The sequence below is a fragment of the Macaca mulatta genome, chromosome 1, assembly GCF_049350105.2.
Source record: "Macaca mulatta isolate MMU2019108-1 chromosome 1, T2T-MMU8v2.0, whole genome shotgun sequence".
In the NCBI taxonomy this organism is placed as follows: domain Eukaryota; kingdom Metazoa; phylum Chordata; class Mammalia; order Primates; family Cercopithecidae; genus Macaca; species Macaca mulatta.
In genome coordinates, this window is record NC_133406.1 from 154,466,974 (window position 1) to 154,484,877 (window position 17,904).

At 34.1% G+C, this 17,904-nt stretch overlaps 1 protein-coding gene across 4 annotated transcripts in view; it reads left to right on the forward strand.

Moving 5' to 3' along the window:
* COL24A1 (collagen type XXIV alpha 1 chain) overlaps positions 1-17,904 on the forward strand; it is a 398,071-nt gene that overhangs the window by 12,715 nt on the left and 367,452 nt on the right. For 3 of the 4 annotated variants that reach the window (XM_077987934.1, XM_001109249.5, XM_015144267.3), the window contains one exon: positions 12,819-14,188. The exons of the other annotated variant lie outside the window; for it this stretch is intronic. In XM_077987934.1, coding sequence (XP_077844060.1) covers positions 12,819-14,188 — 1,370 coding nt within the window. The remainder of the gene's footprint in view (positions 1-12,818; positions 14,189-17,904) is intronic. 4 annotated transcript variants of the gene reach the window in all.

The following is a 17,904-nucleotide window of genomic DNA, read 5'->3' on the forward strand; positions in this document are numbered from 1 at the left end:
CAGAAATTTGATTTTTTCTGAGAGATATTCCTTCTGCATGCTAAAATTCTGCTCTGCTGTGGACCAGTAGTTCTCTAAGCTTCCAGTAGAGCTGATATCTGTGTTACATGGAGTTCTTGGAACTCTTATTTCATTTTTCATAGTCTATTTCCTTATTTGGGTGCAGCATATCCTCCAGTTGCATCCTGAGAATATGCACTTGGGTGGTGCATTTTTAAGAACATTCCATTTCTGAGAATGTGTTTATTCTCAGTCTTATACTTAGAGGTAGTTCAGGTGAGTATAACATTTTAGGCTGTAAATATTATTCCCTCAGAATTTGAAAGATTTTCATCTTTTGCCTTTTTTATCTGGCTTGCAGACTTTTAAAATCTTATGTTATATTAATTCTTGATCCTTTATAAATGACCTTTTAATTTCCCTTTTAATCCCTTAAGATCATCTATTTATCTTTGATGTTTTGGAATGTTACAATAATCTTTCTTGATACAGGTCTTTTTACAACTCATTGTGCTAGGCACTTAGTAGGCCTTTTCAGGGTGGAAGCATCCTTAATTTTCTGGGAATTTTCCTGTATTATGTTTTTCTTACTGATATATATATTTCCTCTTTCTTAAATATCTTTTAAATATTAAGTCTTCAGTGTTGGGCTCTTTATTTTCTTATTTTTAGATCCTATTTTCCGTCTTTGTTTTATGTACTACTTTATATGAGATTTTTCATCACTTACTATTCCAAACATTTTGTTTAATTTCTTATTTCTTCTGTGTTTAAATTTTTAAGGGTTTTTTTCCGCTGAGACTAGTCCTTTTTTTTTTTAAGCATCCTGTTCTTATTTCTTTGATGCAATGTCTACTCTTATCGCTGTAAGAATAAGAATGATGATTTTTTCAACTTTTCTTCTGCTCTCTGCATTGTCTTTGTTCTAGATTTTTGTATTGGTCTGTCTTTTATGTTGGAGAAGTTATTTATAAGTATGCAGCATTTCTGTTATCATTTAAAAGTAAGACACTGGCCAGGTATGGGGCTCATGCCTGTAACCCCAGCACTTTGGGAGGCTGAGGTGGGCACATTATCTGAGGTCAGGAGTTTGAGACCAACCTGGCCAACATGGCGAAACCCCATCTCTACTAAAAAACACAAAAAAAATTAGCTGGATGTGGTGATATATGCCTGTAATCCCAGGTACTTAGGAGGCTAAGGCAGAAGAATTACTTGAGCCCAGGAGACGGAGGTTGCAGGGCACTGAGTTCGTGCCAGTGCACTCCAGCCTGGCTGACAGAGTGAGACTCTGTCTCAAAAAAATTTAAAAAAAGAAGAAGAAATAGAAAAAAAAGTAAGACACTAAAAATATGCTTAACAACTGTTTGCATGGGTAGGCTAGTTAACTGAGATGTTTCACATAGAGGATGACTAAGTAGAAATCTGTCTGACTATTTTGTTAGGCTACACATGTCTGAGGCTGCAGAACTTCTCTAGAGAAGAATCCTCCAATATCTTACTTGTAGAATATAATCCTGGTTGCCACTGTTATTAGAGTTAAGTGATATAAAGAGGTTCTTGGGTTGGTGCGGGGAGGATTGTCTCACAATTTTGTATGTCAATTTTAGCCAAATTCTTTCTCAATATGGTGCTTCCCTTCCATTTTCCTGTATGATTGATTCAATGTTTCTATGTCATTAACCTTTGGTCTCCTTTAGTCCGGAAGCTTCTTATACAAACTTTCAATCCTCCACCCTCACATATCCCCAACCCCCAATTTGAAGTCTCATTGCTGAATTCATTGATTTGGTACCTTCAATTCTTGAGCCTTTTCAGGATTTTGCAATATGAATCAGCCTGCCTGTCATTAGCATTTGCCTCTGTAAGCCCTTAGGTTCAGATTTTTCAGTTCTGGTAATTTCTTCATGTGCTTTTCATTTTCCAAAAATTTGTTGATATATTTTGTCTACTGTTGTTTCTTCTACTCATTAACTTTGTCCCTGTAGTTTTAAACCACATTTCCTTATTCTCATTTGAGTAAGATTTTAAGAATGAGAAGAAATAAGCATCTATGTGATTTGTCATGGTTTCAGTAAATTCCCTTAAATTTTAACACAGCTAAGAAAAAACATTTTAAGTACCTTATTAATAGATGTAAATTGTAAGTTTTCTTTGTCCAAGTTTTAGGTGTAATCTAATGAATAAATGATTCTATCTCAAGAAAAATTAATTTTGTAAGCCTGAGTTTTCTGAGGATTTGACAGATATAGATACCTTTTCTTACCTGATATGTGTATTTTCATTATTACTTTGTCTGTGTTGGTGGGCCGGCTGCCAGTGAGATGCTGGCATAGCTACAACACTTCTCTGCAATGACTTGCACCATGCATAATGTGTAACTAATTCTTAACATGCACATCTTTCTCAGGTTCACGATCCCTAGGTGCAAAAACCACATGTGTAAATATCTCCGTGTAGAATACTCATCTCGAGGAAGAATTTCCCATAGAAATTAATCTGAAATGTGTTTATTGTTAACAGAAGCAGTTCATTGTAGCTGCAGTAACTTCAAGTCCTTTCTGCACAAACACTTGTATGGGCACTTAGCCGAAACTTTTATACATAGCTTAGAGCTTCATTTCTCATTTTATACATAAACTTGAATTTATCTCTTTATACAGAATAGACGTGCTATTTAAACTAAGAATAGTTTTAAGAAACAATTGCCACCTTTAACATAGCCAGTGTGATGATGGTATTTAAGCACAGGTGTTCCAGAGCCAGCATCTTGGAGGTCTGGTCCAGCTTCAACCATTTATTATCTAACTGACCTTGAGCAAGTTTCTTAAATACTCTGAGCCTCTTTTTTAACAACGCTAAAGTGAAGAAAATAATAATACTTACTACACAAGGCTGTTGTGTGGATAAAACAACACATGTAAAGTGTTTAGCTTTGTGCCTGTTACATAAGGATACAATAACTTTGAGTAGAAGAAGGGGAAAACTCCAGATCCTTTTTTTCCCCATATCCTCATAATATTTGAAAAAATAAAATAAAGCGGTTTATTTTAAACAATTTCCTTTAGTTCCTTAACTCAGTGAACTGGAGCTGGGAAGCTGTGTTTGAGTCTTGATTCTGACACTGACTATTTAGCTGAGACTATAAAAAATAATACAAAGCGGATATTGGGCAATTGTCTAGTTAGTTTGTTTAGTTTACTAGTTTAGTCAGTTTGAGTAAATTGGCAAGAAAAAGAAAAGTATGTTGATGCCTGTATAATTGTTCTCATTTGCAAATTTGGTGACTTTATTTTAAACAATCATATTTGTTCTTTCCTACAAACTGGAAAGAATATAGCTTTGGGGACTTAACTGATCAAGACATATGAAAATTTAAAACAGTGAGAATTCATTAAATTTAAGTGCTATGTTATATTAATTCAGTGATTGAATAGTTAAGAGTTAGCTCTGTAACTTGTTATAATTTATAAAGTGATACATTACTCCTTTTTATCTAAAAATTGATAACTTTAAGTATTTTAAACTACCAATTACTAAGAAATGTAAAAATCTCCCCATTTTGAGGGAGTAAACATAATTATACAATTCTTCTTCTTCCAATTATTTGTGATAGAGTATCGCTGAATATTCACACATATAATGGTTCTTTGGTTCTCTGTACTTGTAAAACGAGTATAACCATTGGATCTCCCATATCTATTTCTTTAGGCATATACTATATTCCCCCCACAGAGTCAATTGATACAGTCACTGAGTTTAGAGTCAAAGACTTGGTTATGAGTCATAGTTTTATCCTCTACTAAGACTTAATTTCTCCTTTCTCCCTCCCTCTTTCTCCATCCCTCTTTCTCAATCTACTTCTTCTCTCTCCTCCCTCTCCCTCCCCCTTTCTCCTTCTCCCTCATCTTTCTTTTATTCTAACTTGCGATAACAATATCAGTGCTGCTTACTCTACAAGTTTCAAATGAAAGACCATAAAGTTTGGGCTGTCTGTGTCTACATAGTATGTAAGCTTAGAAGACTGATTTCATTAGCATACTAAGAGAGGATCTATTTCTCATTAGTGTTTAACGAAACAACAAACAAAAATTGTGCTGATGCCTTAAAGGGGAGGTAACGTCTTGAACTGAGCCTTGTAGGATGAATAAAGATTGGAATGGAGGGATATACTTAGCAGGACTCTGACAGGATGAGATTAAAAAAAAACAAAACAGATAAGCTTTGTTATGGCAAGAAATTCAAGGAAGAGTAAATACAGAGAGTGGAGAATGCTGTGAAATGGGCAGATATATCATTGAAGAAAAAAATGAGTAAGGGGTATGTCTTAATCTGTTCTCATGCTGCTGATAAAGACATACTCAAGACTGGGCAATTTACAAAAGAAAGAGGTTTAATGGACTTACAGTTCCACATGGCTGGGGAGGCCTCACAATTATGGTGGAAGGCCAGGAGGAGCAAGTCACATCTTACCTCGATGGCAGCAGGCAAAGAGAGAGCGTGTGCAGGGAAACTCCCCCTTATAAAACCATTAGATCTAGTGAAACCCATTCACTATTGCAAGGAAAACATGGGAAAGACCTGCTCCCATGATTCAGTCACCTCCCACCAGGTCCCCCCCACAACATGTGGGAATTCGGGATGAGATTTGGGTGAGGACACAGCCAAACCATATCGGGCTAGTATAAAGTTAGAGAGCTGTCCCCAAGACCACCCTTACTTCTGACACTAGCTTCAAGTTAAGGGGTCCCCAAGACTACTCTGAGCCTCAGTGATACTTTAGAAGGACTCACAGAACTTACCGAATTTGTTATACTCAGAGAATTCACTGAAGCGTTATATTCACAGTTAAGAATACAGATTAAAATCAGTACAAGGACACAGATTAAAATCAATATATTCACAGTTAAGGATACAGATTAAAATCAATACCTGGGTTTAGAGCATCCCAACAAGAAAGAACAGTAAGTACAAATGCCATGAGTTTAAAATTAGTTGGGTGGATTTCAGAATGAAGGAAAATACTAGTTTGGCTGGAGCAAAGTTAGGTAAGATAAAATGATAGGAGATGTGATCAGAGAGATAAGAAGAGAATAAATGGCATAGGTGTCTTATACCTTGGAAAGCCATTGGAGGATTTTGGTCAGAAGATTGGCATAATCTACTTTACAATATGAAAAGATTATTCTGCTTGCTTGTGTGGTTGTGAAACTCTTCACTGAGAGAAGCACTCAAGTAAGAAAAATGAGGTTTGGGGAAAATACATTGAAGTGGAAATGCTTTTGGAATATCTGATTTCTATTGGATAAATTCAATAGACAATTGGATATGCAAGCCTAGAAGAGAGGTTTGTGAGTCAGCATATGTGGTTGTTGTAGCCATGGTTTGGATGAAGTCATTAGGCTTGGTATTTACAGCAAAAAGAACAAGGCGTTGTCTTGGTGACACCACCATTTATTTTACACTTCAGAAGCAAATAAAGGAAGGAGATACTGTCAGTTCTGCTGTTAGGTAACACATGCCTTTCCTAAATTTCACCATGATAAGAAATTGGCTTTAGATGACTGCCTGCGTGCAAATTCTGCCTCTGCACTCCCTAACTGGGTAAGCTTGGGCAGATAATTTAACTTTTCTATGACTTACTTTTCCTAACTCTCACATGGAGATAACAACAGTGCCTACTCATACAGTCGTTGTGTGAATTATGTGACTTAAAATATTAAATTTCTTAGAATAGTGCTTGGTACAAGGAAATTTAGTAAATGCTGCTATAATTCTTACTTTTTAAAAATGTAAAGTACCTAATATAGTGCTGGGTTGATCATTAATATTCTTTAAATGGTAACTGATTTTCCAAGTGACATGAACTGGATTGATTTTTTTATATAGGGCCACTCACAAAACAAGCAATTTACTTCAGACAACTTAGTTATTTCTTGTTAACATTGGTACGAAATACCTAAATTCAACCCCAAATTGTAATTTGGTGATATCTAAGTCCAGGTATAAATTAAATGTTAAAGAGTCTGACCTCTGAGTGAAAGCCTTTCTTCTTCTTCTCTCCCCCACCCCCATTTTTTTTGTCTCCAGTTCTCCCCAGCTCCACTCATATGTGCCTTCGACCCTTAAGTGTTCTTTAGTCTCTCTTCTCTTATCATCTTGCTCAAACACATTTGCTAAGTGTATTCATACTCAGGTATGAAAGCTTAAAATTAGGATGACAATTTGATAATTTCACTTCAGGTACCAATTTTGGTGGCTATCTAGAGAGTATTCCTCACTGAGATTTCTGTGGGGTAAAAGTAATACTGCCATGATTAATTAGTGAGGTTTGCCAAGGAATATGTGGAGTGGTGTGGGGAATATAATAGCTGAGAGGTCGTGTGGTGGAGCAGTCAAGAGACTTTAAAGCCATATTGATTGGGCTCAAATGCATCTCAACCATTTATCAGCTGTGTGACCAAGTTATTTAATCTCTCTGTGCTTCAGAGATTTTTCATTTGTGAAATGGGTGCAGACTTTAAGTATAAACTTGAAACCAAGAGATATTATCTTCCCACTTTTGTTCTTGGATATCATACAGAAGAAAAAAATGAATGAAATAATAAACTTAAAAATCACTTTCAGCAAAACTAGGGGAATAATATAATCTGCAAACCCCCAAAACCCCCAAAACCCCCCAAAACCCCCAAAAACCCCTCTGCTCAGAAAAGCAGAGCCCATATGGAATAAGGTCAATAGTGAGACTTCAGAAAGCACCAGCAAAACCAGACTTCCTGAAGGTGAGAAGCACACCCCAAAATATACCTTTAGCACATGTACACAAGTGCTACAGGGTCTGGGGAAGGCAGAAGCTGCCAAGGGGAAAGTATAATAAAGAAGCACAGATAATAGCTAAAAAGGATCAGTGGGGACAGATCTCAGAAAATGCAAAAATCTGCTAACTGAGATGAAGGATTCATTCTGAAGCATATACCGATATGAGGGCATATGGAAGAAGGAGAATGAAGGGTTGTACATAGAGCTGACTGCAGAAGTCCTCCTGGACTAGATTTGGTTTAGAGAAGAAGGTGGGGCTAGAAGCCATTTGAATGAAACTGGTAGTACCAGAGCAGAGCTTTTGGGTTTTGAGACTTGGAAGTCACAGCCCATCATCTTCTTCTGCCAGCATCTTGCTATAAGTTGCTGGGCTAGGAATTAATGAGTAAAAGGAGTTGGCACAGCACAAGTAGAAATATACAATAAGGAAACATGTAAGGAAAAGCAGCAAAAATGAGAATGTACACACAAAAAATGTTGCTGTTAAACCAACAAATATTCTGACCAAATATGCCCCCCTTATCACCTATACAGAGAAAGATACTAAGGCAGAAATGAAAGAACTCAGGGAAAAGTAAAAGAAGGCAAGATATTAAAACAATATGAATTGTGAGCTTGTAGAAGTCAGTAAAGAAGTCATAGAAAAATTACCTCATAAATCTAGATGAAATTGGAAGGAGCACAAAGGGAAGTTATACTTTCAAGGAAACAGTAAAGAAACATAAGAAAATCAAACAAAAATAAATTTAAAGAACATAATAAAAAGGATTACAGAGAAATGATACATATAGAAGACAACAATGATTGAACATACTCATAATAGGAATTTTTAAAGAAGAAAACCAAAACCATGAAATAGAACCAATATTCAAGGATACAATTCACTAAAAGTTTGCTGAAGTAAATTTTAAAAAGACTTGAATCTATGCAATGAATGGGCATACTGAGCACCTGAAAACATTTATCAAGAATGGTCAATATGGAGCCATATTCTAATAAAATTACTGCATTTCAAAGATAAAGAACAACTCTTTCAAGAATGTTGGTAAAAATACGGAGTCACTTATAAGGAGAAAAATATTTACCTGACTTCAGATTTAGAAGGACCACCTGAGAACCATGGAACTACAGCTGCAAGATATTCAAGGAAATAAAGTATCATGAAATAATTTTATATCCCACGAAATTTAAGGTACAAGTCTACAAAAAATCAATTCTGAAAAGGAACAACACTCGGGAAATGTTCCCATAAACCCTTCTTGAGGAAACTAATAGAGGATAAACTTCAGCCAAAGAGAAGTGATTGGAGAAGCTACTACAAGAGTCCAGCTCTATTTGTCAAAAGAAAATGTGGGAAAAGGAAAAATATAAATGCCATACAAACTAATAATGTGGGAATGGTACAATTACAGAAAAATAGTAGGAGAAGAGAGTGAACATGTGGAGAGTAGATTAATTTTGCTGATTGCCGTATCTGAAGAAGCTAGGCATTAAATATTATATGGTTGGTAAATTAGATGAAAGAAATATAAGGATATTTAACAATGAAAAGATAAACACTAAGAAAGATACTCCTATTGACTAATATTAGAGGGTACGGGAAAGGGTTAAAGGGAGGAAAATAAAACATTGTTCAAAGGAAAGAAGTAATAGATATGTCTAATGAAAGGACTAGGGGCATCATATACATTTGAAATTTTAAAGGAAAGCCTTAGAATAAAAATACAAACCCTTCTAAATCTCAAAAGACATATACAAAGCAAAGTAAAGGAAACAAACTACATAGTGAAAGACTTCAAAAAATTAAAGTGGTAAAACATAAAATAATACAACAGATTAAACAAACCATCGTATTAGCAAATGTAGATAGATTTAGTTTATATATTCAAAGAAAAAATTCAGATTGGATAAAAAAACAAATACAAACCCTTTTTCTTTACCTAAAGCACAGCGTTTCAAAGTAGATGAAAACAAAAACAAAGGCAAAGGTGTATCAGACAAATGTAAACAAAAAGAAAGTCTATCGAGGGAAGCTTAGTCTTACCACCAGTTAAGGTAACGCCAAAAAAAAAAAAAAACCAATAAACTAGACATAGAAGTTCTTTTTGTAATTCTGAAAGGTGCAGTACTCAATAAATATGTGAACTGTATAATTATCTGTGCATAAAAACCATGACATCAATATTCATAAAGCAAAGACCACAAGAGAGAAAAGACCAAATAGACACACTACTGGTAAGAGACTTTACCTCTCAGTTGGTGGCAGATTAATTGTATAAAAATAAACAAGAATATAGAGGATATAAATTACATAAACAATGATGTACAACTGGTATGTATTAAATTTTGTGCCTTGAAACACCTTTCCAAGTACTTATGAAATGTTATTGAAAATTGATCACTCATGAGGCTAATTGAGTTTTAAAAAAGAAAGTGCTGATTGGACACCATTCTCTGATCATAATGCTATTAAGTTAGATTTTAATAACAAAAATAAGAAAACAAAAAGACCTTTCCAACTGAAAATATAAAACTTTTTTTCTTAAACCATTTGGGTCAAAGAGAAAATACAAATAAAAATACTTTCCAGAAAACAACAAAAATGCAAATGCTACATATCGAAATCTAGGAGATGCAGCTAAAGCAGCACTCAGGAAAACATATAGCTTAAATGCTTTCATTATCAAGGAAGAAAAGAACAATAAAGAACTAATTACTCATCTTCAGAAATTAGAAAAAGAGTAAAATTAAACAAAATAAAATGGGAAGAGATAATAAAGATAAATGCTAAAGTTAATGATATAGAAAACAAACAAAAAAATAGTAGATAAACAAATCTGAAGGCTGTATAGATTTGAAATGACCAATAATGACACCGACTTAAGAATAAATAGAGCAAAATATTCAAAATTGGAAAAATGAGACAGAGGGCCACAGGCATAGGAAAACAAAAATAATTGTAAGAGATTATTAATTATGTGAATATTTCTGGGTAATACATATGAAAGCCTAGAGGAAATTTATTATTTCACAGAAAAAATGTAAATTTCTAAAATCGTCTCAAGATGCAGTTGAAAATTAGAATAAATCAATTAACATAGAAGAGATTAGGAAAGTGGATGAAGCGCTATCAGTGAAAGAGCCAACATTATCAATTTGGTTTAGAGGTGAGTTTTTGTAACTTTTTGGGGAAAAATGTAATTTCAAAGGTTACTGAAATTGTTTTAGGCTATAGAAAATAATGAAATTTCAGTATTATTGTCTGATAAAGATAAGACAATAAGTGAAAAACACTGACCAGTCAACTCATAAATATTGATGCAGTGATTCTACATAAAATTATTAGTCAATAATCCAGCGAGGTATCAAGAGAATACCGTAAAACTAATAAGATTTTATTTTAGGGATGCAATCATGGTTCAATAACAGGAAATTTATTCAGTAATAAGTGTTCAAACACATTTGATTTTTATAAAACAACTATTTGTCATGAAAGCTCCACTAAAAATAGAATTGGAGGAAACATACATATAAAGAAACATTGAAAACACATATGTGCTTTTTAAAGTTTTCAAATAATACTCTTCCCGATAATATTTCTGTATAATAGGAACAGAAATGTGAAGCACTAGATGGCAGGGGTTCTTGATAAATGCAAGGGGAGATGTTTCTGGGGCAGCGTGCAGCCCTTGATATAACACATGTATGATTCTTTTTTATATATGTAGTTTATCTGGTATCTCAGAATTATAGCTTTCTGATACTTTATGATCATATATACTTTAAATTTAAGCATTGTGATTTCCACAGAAGCAGTGTTCCTTCCATAGTTTACTTCTCAGATTGAGCTAGGCATACCCTTAGAGTTAGGTAACCCTGGGTGACGATATCCAATGTCACAGACTAACATAGCTAGTTTCAGCACTGTAAAGTTTCACTGAAGATTGGGGATGAGTACAATTAGCTGATTTAGCTCCTAAGTAAGGTATATTGTATATTGAAACAACCAGACATATTATGGATTAAAGTTTAAATTTTGCATGAATTATGATGATAAAACATAAGAAGTCAAAGGTTTTTTTTTTGGTGATTATATGGGGACTCTTTGAAATATTTCCCTAAATTCCTGGAGGTGCATATAATTCTACACTGGTGTTAGGAATATTTTGGTGGAAAAGTTTGAGACACTCTGTCTTACAATATCATAGATATAAATGTTTTTATCCTTTAAAACTGTCATGAAATTACAACTATTTTATTGATAAAATGATGGTTGTTCTAACCTTAAAACACTTGAGTGTTTTGCGAAGATCTCTGTTAGAAAACATTTAAATTGCATCGCTAGATTACACAGGAATGGCATTCAGTAATTTCATTGTTGTACACAGTTGTGAGATATGGGAACTGAGATTCTCCCTTATCTTTTGTTATTTGTAATAAGCATGCATTATCAAATATCTACTAATTTCCAACAAAGGAAAAAGTAAGGTGATGCCAAATGTTCCTGGCTAATCTTCAAAAACTTTTATTTTTTTCACTTATCACAATTCTCTAACATTTCTGATTGGAGATGATTATATTTATGCAAAGATACAGATGGGAAATTTATAACCCAAAGAATAATAAAGATCATACAGCTGACTCTGCCATTCTGTATTTTAAAGACAGAATTCGTCATTCTTTATAAGTGATATTTAAATTTATATCACTCCAGAGGTGAATATGAGACCTGGTCAGATTGCTGTGGGGCAAATTCATTCATTCAGAAATTACAGGACTATTTGCAAGGCAGGTGCTGAAGAGATCTAATAATGAATCAGACAGATCCAGTTTTCCAGAAGCTTTTAATTGGGTAAAGGAGACAAACAATATACTATTGGTAATATTACAATGAATAATAAATCAGATGAATCCATAATTATATCAAATCCATATTATATAAAATGCATATTCAATAATAGATATTGAAAGAGTCTAAAAGTTGGATAAAAGTTACTCTGGAGGACTGGAAAAAAGTGGAAGAAAGAGAAGCTTGGAAGGAACAGAAAAAGCAGAGTGATTGCCAATAAAATGAATTTAAATTCTTTTATCCAGGAATTATCAAAGGACTTTGGTGGCCAGAGTACTTTAAGTGTAGCACACACTTAAGATAGTAGGCATTGGGAAAGCTTCCATGCAACTTGTAAATTCCCAGAAGGTTAGAAGGAAAAACGGCCTGAAAAATTATACTTTAAGGGATCTTGTGAATCTGATTTATAAAATGCTTTCCAAATCACAATTATCTTTGGAAGTATGACTCCACTTTCACTTTAACATAGATGTCATTAAATTTTAAGTTCTAAATTAAAGAACCAAATGGCATCTGGGAATCTTTGAACATGTATATTCATTGAAGTAACAAATAAGAATCCTACTCAAATGGAAAACAAGAGAGCTAAACTAATTAAATTTTGGAGGCCAGGTGTGGTGGTTCACACCTGTAATCCCAGTGCTGTGGGAGGATTGCTTTAGCCTAGGAGTTCAAGACTATCCTGGGCAATAGAGCAAAACTCTGTCCTATGAAATATACAAAAATTAACCAGGTATGATGGCATGCCCTTGTAGTACCAGCTACTTGGGAGGCTAAGGTGGGAGGATCCCTTGAGCCCCGGAGTTCAAGGCTGCAGTGAGCTATAATCATGCTGCTGCACTCCAGCCTGAGTAACAGATGGAAACCCTGTCTCCAAAATAATAAATAAACTAATAATAAATAAGTTTTGGGTTTAGAGATTGGTGTGTGTGTAGGGGGAGGAGCATGTACTTTATTCAAATTATTGAGTATAATGGCTTATTCTCCTCCTCCCTCTTTCTCATTACCCGTAATTAGTTAATTGATAGAACATGGTTATTTTAGAAATTATTGTTGCTACAACAAAGATTTCCTCATATTCAAACATTTATATGAACACATGAATGCATAAAAGTAAGATTCTTTCTCTCTTTCTTTTTTAAATTTCCAGGCATAGATATTCTTCATCAACTAGGCCTTGGAGGCAAAGATGTAAGACACTCATCATCAGCGACTGCTGTACCAGCATCATCTACACCATTACCTCAGGGGGTCCATTTAATAGAATCAGGCGTCATTTTAAAAAATGATGCTTATATTGAGACACCTTTCATGAAAATTTTACCAGTCAACTTAGGGCGGCCGTTTACAATATTAACTGGGTTACAGTCACATCGGGTGAACAATGCATTTCTCTTCAGCATTAGAAATAAAAATAGACTGCAATTAGGAGTGCAATTACTACCTAAAAAATTAGTAGTACACATTAGAGGAAAGCAGGCTGTAGTTTTCAACTACAGTGTTCATGATGAGCAATGGCATTTATTTGCCATTACTATTAGAAACCAAAGTGTCTCAATGTTTGTTGAGTGTGGAAAGAAATATTTTAACACAGAGACTATTTCAGAAGTTCAGACCTTTGATTCTAATAGTGTGTTTACTTTAGGAAGTATGAATAATAATTCTGTCCATTTTGAAGGAATAGTATGTCAGTTAGATATTATTCCTTCTGCAGAAGCATCTGCAGACTACTGCAGATATGTGAAACAGCAGTGTCGCCAAACAGACAAATACCAACCTGAAACAAGCCTTCCTCATACAACTCTCATACCAACTAAGATACTGGAACACTCTCCCCCGCCCAAACGATTTGCTGAAAAAGTACTGTCAGAGGATACATTTACTGAAGGCAGAAGTATTCCAAATATCATAAATAATGATTCTGAAACAGTGTATAAAAGACGAGAACACCAGATATCAAGATCTCAGTTATCTTCTCTTCAGTCAGGAAATGTCTCTGCTGTGGATCTCACAAACCATGGGATTCAGGCCAAAGAAATGATCACTGAGGAAGATACCCAGACAAATTTAAGCCTGTCAGTGACCCCTCATCGCATCAGTGAGGCAGGAATGAATACCAAAGAGAAATTTAGTTCTCTCCTAAACGTATCTGACAATATCACACAACATGATGATAGACTAACTGGTCTGTCACTGTTTAAGAAGATGCCATCTATTCTTCCACAAATAACACAAGATGCAATTACTAATCTCAAGAAGGCTATCACAGCAAATCTACATACTAATGAACTCATGGAAATGCAACCGATTTTAAACACAAGCTTGTACAGAGTGTCAAATGAACCGTCTGTGGATAATCACCTTGATCTAAGGAAAGAAGGTGAATTTTATCCTGATGCTACTTATCCCATCGAAAATAGCTATGAAACTGAGCTTTATGATTATTATTATTATGAGGATCTAAATACAATGCTTGAAATGGAGTATCTGAGAGGGCCAAAAGGAGACACTGGACCTCCCGTAAGTTTTTTTTTGTTTTGTTTTGTATCTCTTAATACGCTAACTTACATTTTAAACTTTCTTTAAAATACATTTTAAAGAGAGTTCTCTGGACCAAACAATACATAACAGATAAAATCTGTCACAGAAATGCATTCTGGCATGGTAAGTGAATTTATGGTTGCTGTAACACATCTGCCAGAATGTAACCCTGGCTCAAATATTGTGCTTTTGTTCTTCAACTGGTAGGCTAAAAGGTTACTTCATTCTGGTTAAGTAGTGGGCAAACTATTTGTTTTTCTTGTTCAGTTGAAATTCAATCAGTAATTCAACTGCTAAGTATAGATAATATATTTATATTTTGAAAACCATAGGAGAATGCATAGTCATGTTAAGAGAAGGATATAAAAATATGGTAGATTAAAGAAAAATACATTAAATATGCCTATTAAATATTATTACAGCAAAATAGCATCAAATAGATTAAAATAGGGTGTAAAACTTACTTTAGATAGAGATTATTGTGTAATGAATCATTGACTGTCCTTAGTGATATGGTCAATTTATATTTATGGGTTAATTAAAGCTCCCCTTGCCTAACACAAAGAGAACCAGTTATCAGTCAATTCAATGGGGGGCAGGGGTAAAAAAAAATAACAACCAAGGCACTTGTTTAATATCATATAAACAAAACTGTGAGATAATAGACTGAATTTTTCAGCCCTGAATTTCTTTTGTTGTATAGGTGGGAATTAGAGATCAACATTTAAAAATTTCTAAAATCATTTAAAAAACCACTCAAAGCCATTTAAAATCACAGTGTTGGAAATATTGTTTTTACACTTCATATTTGTATAATTTACCTTTATGTCTTTAGAAGTTGTTTTTATCAAAATTTCAAGTAGACTAAAATATATCTTAAAGTATTTATTTAATGAAAATAAAATTTGAGTCTTTGGCTTAGCTCTAGAAATCATAGAATGGGAGAAGGTGAAGTCACTCTTTTAGCTTGTGTTTCCTTCATGGTTATTCCTAAAAGTGATTTGATAGGTATTGAGCCACTCTTGCTAGAGTAAATGTTTGAGGTTTAAAAATAAAATATGAAGAATATACTATTATAGAGAAATAAACTCTTCAACTATGGCAATTATCAACATATTGGTCATAAAATTGAATCACTGGACATGTCATATTAAGCAAATAGTTATGGAAGCAATTTACTTTCTTCAGAAAGAGTCAGTCTGATCAGATGAGCATCAATCTCTTCTGTAAATTCAAAAATAGTCATTCAATATTGGCAGGTGAAACAGTAATATTCAGCAGATATTTACTTAGTCTCTGCTATATGCAAGGCAGGAACACAAAGTATGTGTAACCCAGTAATTGCTCAGAAAAAGCTTGTATTTCCTAATGAAGATATTTATAACTATTAAATATATCTTGTGATAAAGTAAGATAAATGTTGCAGAGAGATGCAAAGTAAGTGTATGGGCTAGAGATGTTCAAAGGTTAAAAAAAGTAGTATTTTTTTGATGGAGTCTCTATGAAAAGTCGCTTAAAGCTGAGCTGTTTAGAATAAGATCTTGTGGGCAAAGTTAGTTATGACCTAAGCTCTAAGAATGGGTAAGATTTTGATAGGTGAGAGGAGTAGGTGAGTTTTTTTATAACAGCATAATAGCTATCATTTATGGAGTACCTTGTGGAAGATGCTCTACCAGTCTCTTTACATATATTATCTTAAAAGAACTTTGTAAAGTTAGTAGTGTTATCCTCGTTTTTCAGGTGAAGAAACTGAAGCCCAAAGAGTTAATTTACTTGCCCACAATGACATTGTTGGTAAATGATAGAGCCAGGATTTGAATCCATGTTTTCTTCCTCTAAAGCAGACAAATAAAGATCCAAGCTTGATGGTGTCAGGTTGTGGACATTCTTAACTGTCAAATGATCATTCTAACTTTATCTTGTTCTCAAAGGGGAATTTTGTAGATTTCTAAGCAGAGATATTAATCGGAAAGTCGGTCTGGTAACAGTGCCCAGGATAGGAAGTTTCTGTTACCATCTTGGTGTTAAAGGACTAGAACATTACCTAGGTTGGCAGCAGTGAAAATGCAAAGGAAAAGTCGGATTCAAGAGATTTTGGAGGAAGATTTGGTAGAACTAGGAAATTAATGGGACCTAGGGAACAAGCAAAAAGGAAAAGAATAAAAGATGACTTCAAATTTTAAGCCTGTAGGTTGAGAGCATGGTGATATCATTATTAAAAACTGTAATTAAGAGGGAAAGTCCATTTTAGGAGAGAAAAATGAAACATTTAAAGAACTGTTGGTAATTCAGCTGTTAGAAGAGTTGAAGAAGCTGAAGTAAAGAAGAGATGTCGAGGCTGGGGATATAGATTTGGGAGTATTCCTATTGATATTATAGTTGAAACTCTAGAGTTGGATAGATTTTCAAAGAGAGGAATGTGGCATAGGGTCACCAGTCAAATCAGGGGGATGTTTGCTTTTTGGTTATAAAAAGAAAAAGCAGAAATGTGATGAGAAGTCAGAGAGACAGGAGAAAAGAATAGTAATATCAAAATATAAAAGAAGCAATATCAAAAAGCCAAAGAAGAGACTTTTGAGAAGCATTTCATCAGCAGAGCCAAAAGAGAGAAGTCAAAGAGAATGAGGACTGAGAAAAAGGGGTAATCTGTTGTATATTTTGGTGAAAAAGTCATTGTTGAACTTTGAGAATCCTAACTTCAGCACAGCGTAGAAGACTACAGGTAGATTTTAGAGAGCTAATGAGAGACTGAATGGTGATAAAATAATGAACTTGTAGGAGTTGTTTTACTGCTTCTTGAAGTAGATGTGACTCAAAAGCCTGAAGCCAGCCTGGTTTTTCCTACTTTTAGGTGACAATTTTTTCCTGCCTATATACCGTGCAGTTCTGTATCTTTGAAGTTCTTTAAACCTATTAGGTTCTGAATCAGGTATTTGGGGGAATACTCTTTCGATCTGAAGATTATTTTTCGTGATAGAAAGACCTCCCCTTTTAATAACCAAATATTGCTTGGTCCCATTTTTCTAAATTCTTCAGGCATACAAGCTTGCATATGTCAAATGTCATTTGTGATGATGAATGGTATTTATTATCTTCTCTACAACTGTGTCATCATGATTGCTCTTTTCCATTTCCTTTTGTGTGAACTCATTTATTCTATATGTTCCTATCCCTTCACTGATTTTTAAATTCTATTTAATCAGTTTTTATTGCTCTGACATGGCTTTCATCAAAGAGTTTCTTTTTTTCTCTTTCATTTTTTTTAAATCTTTCACATTTTTAAAAATCTTTCACAACTCTTCTTTGAGCTTTATTTTTGAAGATTAATGTCATGTTGACATTCTTCGAATATGTAGTGAACTATGTAACTGAACTCTTTATCTGTTATATGAAGTAATTCCTCTTCTGGTAAATAATTTTCTTTTTTTTCACATTAACAATTATTCTCTTTATTATGTGCTAATAAAAAGGTTGCTGTTAGTGAATTAATGTTTAAACAATATTCATGTTAAAAGAATGGTACTAAGTAGAATTTTTTTTTATTGTACTTTAAGTTCTACGGTACATGTGCACAATGTGCAGGTTTGTTACATATGTATACATGTGCCATGTTGGTTTGCTGCACCCATTAACTCGTCATTTACATTATGTATTTCTCCTAATGCTATCCCTCCCCTCTACCCCCACCACACAAC